The sequence below is a fragment of the Gymnogyps californianus genome, chromosome 1 (assembly GCF_018139145.2).
Source record: "Gymnogyps californianus isolate 813 chromosome 1, ASM1813914v2, whole genome shotgun sequence".
Lineage (NCBI taxonomy): Eukaryota > Metazoa > Chordata > Aves > Accipitriformes > Cathartidae > Gymnogyps > Gymnogyps californianus.
The window spans coordinates 103,024,658-103,038,285 of NC_059471.1; the positions used below are offsets into that span (position 1 = coordinate 103,024,658).

The window sequence follows — 13,628 nt, forward strand, 5'->3', positions numbered from 1 at the left end:
TTTTGGGAAAAACTGAAGGAAACTTTTCTGTGAAACAATTCTGTAAACCATGAAAGAACATTGAGAACAGCAGCTTTAAAGATGTAATTTTTCATGAAATTCAGTCCTTCTGAATGCTTTCTATAATTAATTTATACATCAAATGAAAAATTTATGATAAGAAACTACTGCATTTCCTACATGCTCTGGAACAAAGTTAGTGTGGAGTAGGGGATCACAGATCATGTATGGCCATTAAGTGATACCACCACCGAGAGCAGTAGTGGTGCAATGGTACTGTAACTGGCAGGGGCTCCACTAAACCAAACATCAGTGGTTTTAAAGGTCAACTCTGGTCTGGGATTAGCATGGGCTGTATAGTTCTGTCTAGGTACGGGTCTATCAGCAGCCCTACTCATCGGGATAGTCACTTATCTGTAGTGTGAGGTTGCAGGCCAGGAGATCAGGCTGAGTTTGCTAAGAGTCACCAGGGCATGGTTAGGGAATGATGTAAATTCTTATCAACAGACTTCAGCTTGAGGGCTGGCATAGCAAGTATTGCTGAGCTATAGCTAAAGGCTAGAGATAGGGGCTGGGCGAGCAGGACAGGAGTGTTTCTGGCTGAAATCAGAAGATAGACCTTGATGAAGCTATTGGGTAATGTCATGGTTTAACCCCAGTCAGCAGCCAAGCACTATGCAGCCGCTCCCTCGCTCCCCCACCCCCCGCTCCCAGTGGGATGGGGAGGAGAACTGGGAAAGAAGGTAGAACTCGTGGGTTGAGATAAGAACAGCTTAATAACTAAAGTAAAATATAATACTAACAATAATAATAATGAAATATAATAATAATAGTAATGAAAAGGAATATAACAAAAAAAAAGGGAAAAAAAAAGGAAAAAAAACCCCCAAAAACAGTGATGCACAATGCAATTGCTCACCACCCGCTGACTGATGCCAGAGCCGCGATCCGCCCCTCCTGGCCAACTCCCCCCGGTTTATATACTGGGCATGACGCTCCATGGTATGGAATATGCCTTTGGCTGGTTCAGGTCAGCTGCCCCGGCTCTGCTCCCTCCCAGCTTCTTGCACACCTGCTTGCTGGCAGAGCATGGGAAACTGAAAAGTCCTTGGCTTAAGATAAGCACTACTTAGTAACATCAGCATGTTATCAACTTTATTCTCACACTAAATCCAAAACCCAGCACTGTACCAGCTATTAAGAAGAGAGTTAACCCTGTCCCAGCCGAAACCAGGACAGGTAAGAAGTGGCCTAATCTGCCAAAACAGATTTTGTCTTCAGGATTGCATGAGTGAGGATCCTAGAGCGAGGAATAATGTCCAGGTTTGGGAGACAAAGGCAAATTAGGCAGGACTGCAGGGCTGGGGCTTGTTACTTTAGATACTATTCAAGCCAGTAAAGGCTTCAGAGATCGGATAATGGCTGATGCAGGAAAGGGTCACTTGGCTCAATCAGTTTTGTATCTGGAACTGTTCGTTGAACAAGGGCGAGAGCTAAGGTTCATGCAAGGGACTGGGAATTACTTTTCAGCCTTGCAAATGCCAAAGGGGCAATGTGTATCTTGGATATGATTATATGTTCATCTGGCAAGAATCACAGAAGTATATTTCAATTTACTGAAAACTGGGCAGCTCAGAAATTAATACTTGACTCCTTCACTGCTTACATCTGTTAAACATGTAGGCACAACAGAGCAGATTAACTTTGTCTGAGCTTGATGTCTCATTCTTTGGTTGGGCCTCCATGAATGGAGCTTGCCAAAAAACAGACTTGGGGGAGGAAAATTGTCATAGATATAATAGAGAAAGAAAAGGAGATAGGCTTCAAAGTCCACTATGGCAAGAACATGGAAGTAATATGGCTTGAAGCGAAACTAACAGTCTTCCTCACCATCCTCATTAAAGCCTATGACAGCTACTCAGGCAGCAAGGGGAGAGAATAATTGAATTTAAAGTTGACATTAAAATAATTTTCACTAGCATTTTGCAGTAATATTTTTATACTAGATAGTATATGAAATATGGTGTGATGATAGTGATGAGGCTTGTAAGTTTGACAACTATGACTTTTACCTGGAAGATAGCAGTATGGGTGCTTTGAGCCTTTTAAAAGCTGTGTTAAATCTTTTTTTTTTTTTGAGTTCTACTAGCTCTAGCCTTCTTTTTCATGCCTTCAAATCCAAAACAACTCCCTCTTGAGAATGTTACTTACTTTCCATATTATGTGCCCCCCAATTTCTAGAATTGCAAATGTATTTGTATATCTGCATACCTTCAATTAATTTTCAAGAAAACTGTAAGGTTGAAACAAAGGATTCCCATCATCCAGAACAACCCATCAATAACATTTTATGGAAGAATTGAACAGTCTGTGCCTTTGCATAGAATTTGCTATACTATGGTGAATTCCCAATGAAACTGCCATCAAAACAAGCAGAAAAACTGTTGAAATCTACTGAGTTAAAATTTAAGTATTTCTGGAAATATCATGAATGATTAGCAGAGTTTGGAGTATGATGTAACTAGCAGCATTAACATGCTTTTTAGCCTTGTTCTTCTAAGTTACTTTAAAAAAGCCCTTGTACCTAGTATCTAGCAATTCATATTTTCACGTTTCCTTTTTTCCCCAGTCTCATGTACTCCTATTTTACCCTTCTGTGCCTTCTAACTTCACCTTCTTTTATTTTACTCCACCACCTTTCTCAAAATATTGCAGCATCTTCCATCAACGTTAAAGCATTTGTCCATCCTAAATCTTAGAATGGCTGTTAATGTTGCCCTCTTCTGGATCACTTTTTTTTAACAGTATTTTGTTAAGAAAACAGTTTTAACAAAAACTCATGTCAGGAAAAGCAGAAAAATATTAATGTTGCTTTTATTTATTACTCGTAAATAGGAAAAAGAATCCATTTTGGATAGATCTCTAATTTGATTTTAATTTTCTCTTACTGACATAATACAGCAATCTCCTTTATCTTCCACTACTGTTTCAACTGTTGGTGTTTAATATCTAACAGTTTATTGGAACAAGACTTTTTCCATTCCTCCTTATGGCTGTGCTTCTCCTGGAATAACTCTTGCTGAAAGCAAATCCTCTGGTTTCAATTTAAGTCTAGAGAACAATGTATTTGGCCACCTTGAGTAATGTGTTTCACAGGCTGACAGGTGACCAGTACCCTTGTACAGTGTCTCATTATTTGTTTATAATTGTTAGTGTTTATATAAGACGTTTTAACCAGACATTTAAAAATGTAATGGAAACACGGCCTGTTAATTGGAAGGCAGTTTATGACTATTGCTTTTGCAAATGACAATCATTTTACCTTTTCCCTAGTATCTGAAGAAGTTCTCTCCTCTCCCTGCTTCCTGGCACCCTGTGCTTTCCTCTTCTATTCCAAAGTTTGTGTCTCCTTGGTTCAGGACTGCATGGGACTGCAGTCCTGTGAAACTCTTAATGCCAGTGGAGACAAAAACCTGCTTGGCCTTGCGAGCAGCGACGGATGAGAGACCATTGCAGGGTGCTGGAGATCTGCTTTCGAAGTTCCCCTACTCCAGAAGCTTTCACCCCTCAGTGGTACCAGTTGGGACTGTGTGGCTGCACTTCAAATGAGGCAACCAAAGCATCCTGAGAGAGAAGTGGGAGGAAAGAACAGGTGTGATAACTGTTTCTGTCAACTTGGGCCCTGATTGCTCTGACAACCAAATGCATACCCACAATACGCAAAGCGTAGTTCATGCTTTTACGCACGCACGCACGCGTATGAAGTGCCTTTGCTTTTCGCCTCGGGGACTGAACGCCCAGTGGGAAGGCGGCTGTCTGACAAGCAATAACCCCACGCACAGGGCAGTTTTGTGCAAGGAAGTGCCAACTGAAACGCGTGACAGGGACAGGTCCATCAGCAGAAACGAGGGGCCAAATGCCCGCGGCTGCCTCGCAAAACTATCCCCCGTGCCAGCGGAGGGTGGATTTCGGAGCGGGGCCATTTCCCACCAGGAGAGCTCCGAAGGGGAGGCGGGGGGAGGCCGCGGGGCAGCGCTGCTGGGCAGTGGGCGGTGTACGAGCCGCAAGGCAGCTGGGGCAGTGGCGCGAAGTGCAGCAAGGCTGGGAAATCTCACGGAGAGAGATCGGCCCGGGGCGGGCGGGGGCTGGAAAGGCCGCCCTTCCATGCTGTAGCCGGGCCTCGGCTCCTCACGGCGGGAGAGGCACGGCTCCGCTGCTCCCAGCCGGCCGCCCTCGCTCAGGGCCCGGGCCCAGGCCCATTCCCCGGGCCGGGCGCACCACCGCCCCCCGTCGCTGACAGCGGTACCGCGGCGGGGAGGAGGCCGTTGCCGCCGCCGCTTCCTGCCGGGGCGCGGCGCCGCCGCTACGGCCGCTTCCGGGTCGGCCCTCGCGGGGCGGCGGCAGCGCCATGGCAGTGAAGCGCCGCGGCGTGCCCGCGGCCGGCCCGCCGGCGGCCAAGCGAGCTCGTTGCGAGGAGGAGGAGTTCAACGGCGCCCGCTTCAAGGCGCTGCTGCGGGACCCCGCCACCGCCGGGAAGGGTGAGGGGCCGGGACGGGCTGGGCGGGGGGCGGCCGGCGGGCCGGGCGATGCCTGTCTCTGCCCGTGCCCGGTGGGGCGGTGCGATCGTGAGGTAAAGGCGTGCTCCGCCGGCGCAGCAGGGGCTGGAGCGGCTGCCCGGGGAGCCCGGAGACGTCTCCTGTCTCCAGAGCGACGTCGTGGGGATGACGAGGATGGTGATGATGATTGCTGTTACTATACCGTGGGCACGTGCTGCTCCCGTACGGCGTGGGCCCGCCGCAGAGCCCGGGCGGCAGGGCCGGCGTGTCCGGGCCCTGGGGGGCGGCTCGTAGCGTGTCACACGCGAGGCCTTGGCTCCTCGGGTGAAACTCTCGCATTGCAGGTCTGGAGACCTTCGTCTCCGTTGCAAAGACGCTGCCATCACCTGAAATATACGATGTCGTGGAGGGATACGTAAAAATTTCCATGGAGTGTGCTGAAATATTCAAACTTCTCGACGGAGAAAGGAAGCCCGAAAGTGAAGTAAGTTGGCCGTGGGTTTTATAGTTTAATGACTGGCAGCGTGCGTCCTGACTGGGAGAGGAACCGCCAAATAAATGCTTTGCAGCGTGAATAACTCTGATAATTTGGTATGGGGGGTTTTTTTGTTTGTTTTTTTTTTTTTCCTCTGGAAGTCACAGTGGCAGAAGCACTGCTCAAGTGGGAAATGTCCTTTTCAGTGCAAAGGTGTTCCTGGATTTAATGATACGCACAACCAGTAATCCTGCCGAAATCAAGCTGTTAAGGTTCTTTAAATGTTATCGAAAGACCATTTATGAAATAAGGAGGTCAACAGAAGCAGTTAAGCAAACAAACAAAAAAAAATAGTCCAGTAAAAGTAATTGTTTTTAGATAATTAAATAGCTCCTTGATACATCAATATTTCTAGGAAGCCATTGGTAAAGTTGACCTCATTTTTCCTCATCAGAATATGATGAATAAACTAAAGAATTAAAAAACTCTTTTCACTGTGAATACTGGGACAGCATTATTAACTTAAATCTGCTTACAACGTAAAATTGGATAGTGTTCTTTTTAACCTCCACTTGTTGGTCTTTGCCTTAGGTTATCATTTTTGTCTGTGTAATGATGACCTATGTCGTGTTCAATGACATGCTTTCTTCAAGATCCTTTTACTAATAGAGGCTAATACTTGTAATGAGTACAGTCTCAGTGCTGTGTGGACTATGGATTCATCTATAAGGAGTTAATTGCAAGACTGGAGCAGCTCGGGTGGTTTTCTCCAGCACCTTTCATTGTTTCATTGTGCACTTACTAGCCGTTGTCTCTTAAAGCATTGGTTCATTTAGCCCTAGGCGTTGGCCTCCAGCTTGAAAACGGCCTTCAAGATCTGTCAGCCTGTGCTGAGATTTGCACTGCAGTCCGTGTTTACATCCCTAGAAGCAGCTGTCGTGCATACGCAGATAAATCATGCATATGCATGTAGGTCTCGATTCATGGGTGAGGAGGGACCCTTTTTTACATTCAGTTTATTTGTCCAGGATTGTACAGGCCTTCAGTCAGCACGTTGGCTTGGGCTTCCAGTGGAGGTTGTCCCTCCCTGCTACTGAATTTCATGAGTTTAGCAACTGAAAAAAAAGAGGAGTCCGCTGACCTCCTGTGGTTTTCTGGTCTTTCATACAGTATCTGTATAGGGGCTTCCTTGAAAATTCACACTCTCAGAGCTAATCCTTTAGAAGAGGAAGCATTCATTTGGGAGAGAATTCAGAAGTTAACTTCACCTTCGTATGTGGAAGCTTTCCTCCTGTGGTGGGGTTACTCTTTTTTTAATGGTGTTTGTTACTGTTTACTCAGCCAATAATTTCAAGCTGTACCTGATATTGGCAGATATTAACATATTTCTGTATCTTACAGATGCTGTTAATCTTTCAAGCTCTAGAAGCCATTTTACTGAGGACAGCCAGTGACCTCTCCCATTTTTCTGTTGTGGGAATGAACATAGTCAAAAAGTTGATTCATTCCTACATGAGATTGGTCTATGCTGCTTTGTATTCTGAAAATCACAGGTAAGTCTTCTCCATACTGTTGCGGAGAATCTCTGTCGGTTGATCCTGAGGGGCTGTCTGGGTCTTGCACATGTGTACAAGACGTTGCAAAATTCAGCTTGACTTATTGCTAATAATCCACCTTTATTTAATGCTACTGTTCCACATTTCATAAAATAATTGCACGTGGAAGTCTTTGCAAGGTGGAAGCCCTGATATAATATGCAATCTGATGCTATATCATGCTATCCCAAGGCTGTAGTTTTCATCAGTTGTGTCTGTCCTAGTGAGAGGTAAAGTGGATAATATCTTGAGTCCTATTATTTTAATGCTACTTGGTTTGTGAAGTGAAATGTACTGCATGGAACAGGGAGGAACAGGCTTTCTTGTAGTTCACAGAGGCTGAGTAGTCTATCTTGTGATGGCAAAAAAAGCTGCTGGAGTGTTTTATTTACCTGTATTTTTTGTAGTCAGATTTCCATGTTTATGATAGAATTTAACTGTACATAGAATCCCAAATACGGGTGGATAGGTATATTGTAAATAAATTTTGAAACTATGCAAGATCTGCACTTCTTAGTAAGCATTTAAAGATTACAGCTTTTGGAGAAACCCTTCTAGAACCTGCATAGAGGAGGCTGCAGATTTGTGATGGTATTCTGATGCTATATGCTCTGCTTTTTCTGTGCTACCTCTTTGATGTGCAAAGGCGTTTTATTGTGGTGGTATGTCTAGATGGGATCTCTGCTTTAACCATATGGCTTTCTTACAGACTGTCCATAAATGAAACATGATGGACAGATTCCAAAACTCTTAATGGGTAGTGGCTATTCAGATGATGGACATCTACAGACTTGTACCTGATGGCCCTGTCATGTTCCCATTGAAATAAATGGCAAACTCCCACAAATTTAGGAGTTTTAATTTTGGGCACTTTTTTCTTTTTATCCTACTTTATAAAGTGGATATCCAGCCTCTCATTACAGCTTACTTTTTGGAAAGAATATAAATAGGCATTCCTTTTTCCCTTATTCCCTCTCCCCTCCTTCCCAGTTGCCATTATCACTGCCTAAAATAAAGGTTTTGGTTGTTTTAACTTCCCTTCTATTTTCTCAGGCAAATTTTCCCAGTGGTCAGTGAGCAAGAATCAAAACTGAGTGTAGATCTTGGGATTTAGTTCATGACAAGACCATGCTGCATACTTAAACTGAAGAAAACCTCTGTCATTCAGCTACGACACCAAAAATGCAGTCTTACTTTGGCCTACGCTGTGTGCGTCCTTAATTTTAGCATCAGCTGTAGCTCCTGTGGACCTGCTTGTGGCAGTAAAGTGCATAAGCATTTGCAGGACTGGGGGCTCTGTCCCATAAACAAGCTTGTAGAAGTAGGCTTTTCACAAAGACGACCAAAATTCTTTGTGAATAGCGGAACAACATTTGTGTTTGGCCTAAATCTGAATTGTGATTGTCATTAAAATGGTTGGTTACATATTCAACTAAAGCTCCCATCAACTGCAGCGAGAGCTTTGCATGACCAGGGATACTTTCCTAATGGCTGTCTTGCTTGCCAGTCAGTTGGGACTGACTCAGAGCTGCTTCATGCTTGAAAATCCTGACAGCTTGGGTGGATGTTGGAGGTGGAGTGGGATAATTTGTTTTACAGGAAAAAGGTCTTTCTTTAAATTTTAATCTCTTGATTTGGTTGTTTGTATAACTGTCATCCTGGAAATAACCTGCAGGTTTTCCTCTGCATTTCGTTTTAGGATGAGCCGAGTGTGCCTTACCCTGTTGTCAGCAATGGTGGCTCAGGGGCCAGATTCAGCAAGGGATGTGTATAGCCATTTTGATTTCAATAATAAGTTTCTGCCTGGATTGTTGAAAAAAAGATGTAAGAAGGTAAATTAAGCTGCTGTGTGCCATAAAATGCTGCGCTGTGGCTCCATCAGTTTTCTTCTGCCAAGTATTTAAAACTAAGCTGTTGCCAAAGTCTCTTTGCTGTATTTTCATCTGCAAGAACTTACCTCTTCCCTCCTGTCCTGTGTCAGGCTGAAACGCTTCTTGATTGTTTCTAATTGGGAGCAGAACTGATCTATGGGGCAAGAGCTTCCCATCTACTTGCATGGGAAATCCCCAGGGAATGTTTCTGAGTATCTGCAATAGTGGGAGAGCTGGCCTGCACCCTTGAGGTATAGCTTGCTTTGTTTTCAATCCTGTGCTGGTCTTTCTCATCTTGCCAGGGTGCAGAGCTCCACAGGATAACCTTGTTTTTACACCGCTTTGTAGAATTTACTGCAAAACACTGAAGTGCCTTGTCTGTTTCTAATAAGCTGTGGTGAAATATAAATGTGTAGTTTCTATGGGCTACCCTTTTAATACCTAAAATGCAGTGAAAGTGATGGTAAACTTCTAAAAACTATTCAGTGATGTGTTTGGGAAGAGCTCAGTCTCTTTTGCAACGCAAGGATTGCAGTTTGGTCCCACTGAAATAAATGGAGGTTAGAGGTTCTGCAGTTGTTTTAATGGAGAGAGGATTTTGCCCAGTACTGGTACAGTCAGAGTAATTGCATTTGAAAATATAACCAAGAGTTTTAAACAATCTCTTGTTGGAAATCCTTAAGGAGGATATGCGAGTGAGTAGAAAAAGTCAGTCCTCTTTTTCCAAAAAGAACTTTATTTCTTGTTTCCTCTCCGTTTGCTAAAAATAATCAGGGTTGACCTGAACCAGTGTTTTAGAACAAGAATATTTATATGTCGTTCCAAATATAAGTGTATAATAAATCCAATATTATTTTCAACACTGATACATTGTTTCTAGTTTTTAAAGATGACTTGCAGAATGAATGTGTACATTTGTGTTGGGTTTGTGCCATCTGTGGTGACAAATGAGACTGTTTATATATAAAGCAATCAAGTAGAAGGCAAAAAACCAAACACACACCTTTTTCCCTGAAACCACCTTTTACAATTTCGAGAATGTCAGATCTCATGTTTTTTGACCTTACTGCAGAAGTTGTCCTTAGGAGTACCTCCACCCCTTAAATTTAAATGCTTGGATGTAGTCTTTTGACCACAAGCTTATTAGATATACAAGTAAGGTACAAGGAAAAAAGTTTCCAAAAACGGATTGAAGGTCTTACTCTTGCTCAGCTTTCAGTGAAATTATTATGTCACAACTGGCTATCAGAGGTGAATTTTTAATACAAAAATATCAGGCCCAAAGCTTACAGCAAAATCTCATTTCTTTATTTCTTCTTTCAACCCTTTCACGAGTCACTTCTGCCTTATGTTTAGCCTAGTCAGTATCTTCTTTCAGGCATTTTTACATGCAACTTAATTTTGCACAGTAACTTTCAAAAAATTACAAATCATGGAGGGACTCTTTATCAGCGAGTGTAGTCATAGGACAAGGGGTAACAGTTTTAAACTGAAAGAGGGTAGATTTAGATTAGATGTAAGGAAGAAGTTCTTCAGTATGAGGATGGTGAGGCACTGGAACAGGTTGCCCAGAGAGGTTGTGGATGCCCCATCCCTGGAAGTGTTCAAGGCCAGGTTGGATGGGGCTTTGAGCAACCTGGTCTAGTGGAAGGTATCCCTGCCCATGGCAGGGGGGTTGGAACTAGATGGTCTTTAAGGTCCCTTCCAACCCAAACCATTCTATGATTCTATGTTCGTATCCTATGATCTTTTCCAGGTGAAGCTTTCACTACTACCACTGTGCCTGAATTTGTAGTTTTATAACATATTAGCCCCTTTTTTAAGGGCTTTTTTTTTTTCAGCCGATCTAAGTCGCATGACCTGGGTAGCTCCATCAGCAGCTGTGATAGCTGAGAAATGCGTGTAATGCACTGCAGCTCAAAGATGGCAACGAGCAGCAAGAGTCCCCAAGACTGGCACTGCTCTGGAAGCCTGTAAGAAAAGTCTGTAAGAAATTGCAGCAGCACTACTGCCATTACCGTTCTTTAGTATTTTTGTCAATTCACCGGTGTACCAAGCGGTGCAGAAGTGAGGATGTTCAGTGATGTGTGTACAGGGTTTGGCATGAAACTACTGTTAATGGGTTTTTTTATTATTTATGGCCTATCTCTTATATTGAGAATTGAAAAATATGTGAACTAGGACACCTTCCTTTTTGATGTTAACTTTAACAGACTGTGATCTGCTTAACGCAAGAAGTTTTTCAAATGAATATACTGTGGATGTATTGCATATAAATGTATGTGTATGGCTATGTGCAACATGTTTATAGAAGTTGTTTAATTTACCTGTTTATAGTACTTATAAGGATAATCAATTGTTGCAGTATTAATTTTGCAGTTGTGTACAATATGTGTGCTAACAGTGCCTTTTATCTTTTTTAGGGGAGAACTGATGTCCGTATGGCATATATTCAGTTTGCTCTCTCCTTTTTAATTGCTGGTGACAATGCAATCTTGACACAGGTGCTGGAATTAAAAGGTACTTCACAATTGCTTGTTTCTTTTTTTTTTAGGCAGACCCTTTTATAGGTGATAATAAATATGAGCCAGTTCAAAATGTGAACCAGTTAAACAGCACTAATAAGATACAAAATACACATTTTTAATCTACTGCCTGAAAAGCTTTAAAATTCTTCACTATTCTAGTGAGTGCCTCTTCTGCTTGAGAATAATGTTTGTTATCTGCAAAAACTTTGCAAAAATAGAAAGCCCTTGGTGACACCGATGTAAAAAAGGTAAATGTAATACAACTTTGAGGCCATAGAGTCAGTAAGCAGAAAAAAACTTCGTGGCCTCCAGCCTTGCTCATAACACAGTAACAGTGGATATGTTGCATTAAAATTTTTTAATAAAGTGTTAAGGACTGTGCATACTTTAGTTTCCTTTTTACCTCATGCAGGACAACTGTCGCGTACTCCATTAGACTGCTTTTTGTCAATGAGTGAGGAGACCAGTGCAATGTCCTTTGCATTGTTTATGGAGGCATTACATGGAGTGCAGTCCAGGAGTATGTTACACCTATGTCTCTTAGAGAGGCGGGCCAAACTGAACTGACGAAAAGCAGGGTCCAGAAAGTTGAATCTTACGTACACTTGATTAATACTTGATCCCTTATGTGCTGAAGATAATGTAAAACTTCTGTTGACTTTAGTGATTTGAAATCTACTGCTGATGTTTCTCAAGTTGTGAATTGCGACCCTTGGTAAGGTTATGAAAGAATTCAGAAGGGATCTAGAAATACTTTAAAAAAAAAAAAGAGTCGTTAGCTGGCAGCAATTAATTTCTTCTACGGTGAGGGAGTGAGAACAGCCCATAATTATTTACTTCTATTGTTCACGCTACCCTGGGTGCTGCTGATTACCTTTAATTGCTCACAGTTGTTCAGGTCTTTCAGGACAGGGAATGGCAGTGCACACCCAGACCCAGTCAGCACAGCTGGCTTTCATTCCCCTGTAAGATACTGAAGTTCTCTATAAACTGAAGTTCTCTAACTTTGGGATGCACAGGTGAGCCAAAAGATGATGCATGTGTTTGGAGATGTAACCTCCAAACATTTGAGTCGCTCAGTAAAACAATTGTGAGTCCTTCAATGGGAAGGATAGGCATTTACTCAAGTTTAAATACTGCATAGCACATTGGGGCCCAAAATATGTTTGAAGTTGACAGATGCTGTTGCAATAAGTGTTAATAACCAAGTTGGCAAATTAGCTAGTTACAGTGAGAGTAGGTTTGGCAGCATTACTTGTTCATCACTGTAGTTACAGACACATCATCCTTCTGAACTCTGATTGCAGCCTTTTGGTTCATCCTTAAATATAACAGCAAGGTAAATAATATGACATTGAAGAGAAATGGGTATGAATTCCCTGAAGCATTTTAGTATGAAAATAGCTTTCACGTTTTCACTTAACATTTGAAATGTCTTCTTAGATTTTATTCCAGATATTCTTCGCTCTGAAATAAAGGAAGACAGAGTTTCTACTGTCAATCTTCTACTTTCCACACTGAGAACTAAGGTATGATATTCCCTTGAAACTGCATTGTCTCTTGTTTTCTATTTTCTTTGCTGCTGGAAACAGTTTTGCAGTAATTTCTCTCAAAATGTACAGCTCTTTAAGATGTTGGCAGTGTGCTGCTGCTGGTGAAAATTTGTCAGTGTGTCCATTACTGATAATATTTGTTGGAGGTTGATAGCTTGGCCGTACTACTGTTCCAGGACTGAAGCTTGTTATGCTTTTCCAATGCCCTCTTTTAAAGGAAGTCATTGCAGTAGCTTGTACTTGGATGCTAATTTCAGCTCATCTTTAGTGTGTGGTGTCCAACAGATTCTGATTGTTTCACGTGTTGCGATTGCATCAGTGCCAAGCCTGAAGGTCAAAAGAACTGGAGTCCTTTTGGTGCTACCAGTGACAGTAATATTGGTCCTTCAGTTAATGTGTCTCATGCTGAAACGGGGACGTCAGCTAGATTTGAGTAGATTTGTTAGCCCTGAGCTATGTAATGACGTACAATCTTCTTTCCAGGAGAAAAAGCATTTTGTGTGCTTTTAGTATGGGGACTGTGACATGAAATGGGTTTCCAGGAGCCATCTGGTTGCAGTTGAAGGGTGTGTGGTACCGTTCCCCAACCAGTCTTGGCAGGGCTCTGTTGAGGCCACATCCTGTGGTCTGGTTAGCTGGTCTTTGGACTTGTTTACTGTTAGGATGGCAAGGTTTCTGCTGCAGGAGATAAATTCGGTCAAAGGTATTTCTTGGTGGGGTAGAGGAAAAGGGAAGTCTTATGATAAAATTGTCTTCCCAAGATCAAAGAAGTTTTTGTGAAAAAGAAAGGGTACATTCCACCTGCTATCAGAAAGTACTGTTGGAGAAGTAAGTCTGCTCCCCTTTGAAGTTGTTTTTTCTGATTCTTTCATAGCAGACAGAAATAACCTTGTGATATAGCAGGGTTGAGACAGAAAACTTGAAAGCAGGAATTGCTGAAAGGTGTCAGAGTTGGTTTAGTCTTGACTGCCTTTCCTGTGCTCTGTTGTTCCTTAGCTTCTGCGCATGGCTGTGCCTCTTTCACTGTGATGCACCGGCTTGTTGCTGCTG

At 42.7% G+C, this 13,628-nt stretch overlaps 1 protein-coding gene across 1 annotated transcript in view; it reads left to right on the forward strand.

Moving 5' to 3' along the window:
• The first annotated feature begins 4,408 nt into the window (after positions 1-4,408).
• URB1 (URB1 ribosome biogenesis homolog) overlaps positions 4,409-13,628 on the forward strand; it is a 56,708-nt gene continuing 47,488 nt past the window's right edge. Inside the window, 6 exon segments of the mRNA XM_050896027.1 lie at positions 4,409-4,538; positions 4,901-5,040; positions 6,433-6,584; positions 8,326-8,458; positions 10,921-11,017; positions 12,469-12,554. Coding sequence (XP_050751984.1) covers positions 4,409-4,538; positions 4,901-5,040; positions 6,433-6,584; positions 8,326-8,458; positions 10,921-11,017; positions 12,469-12,554 — 738 coding nt within the window.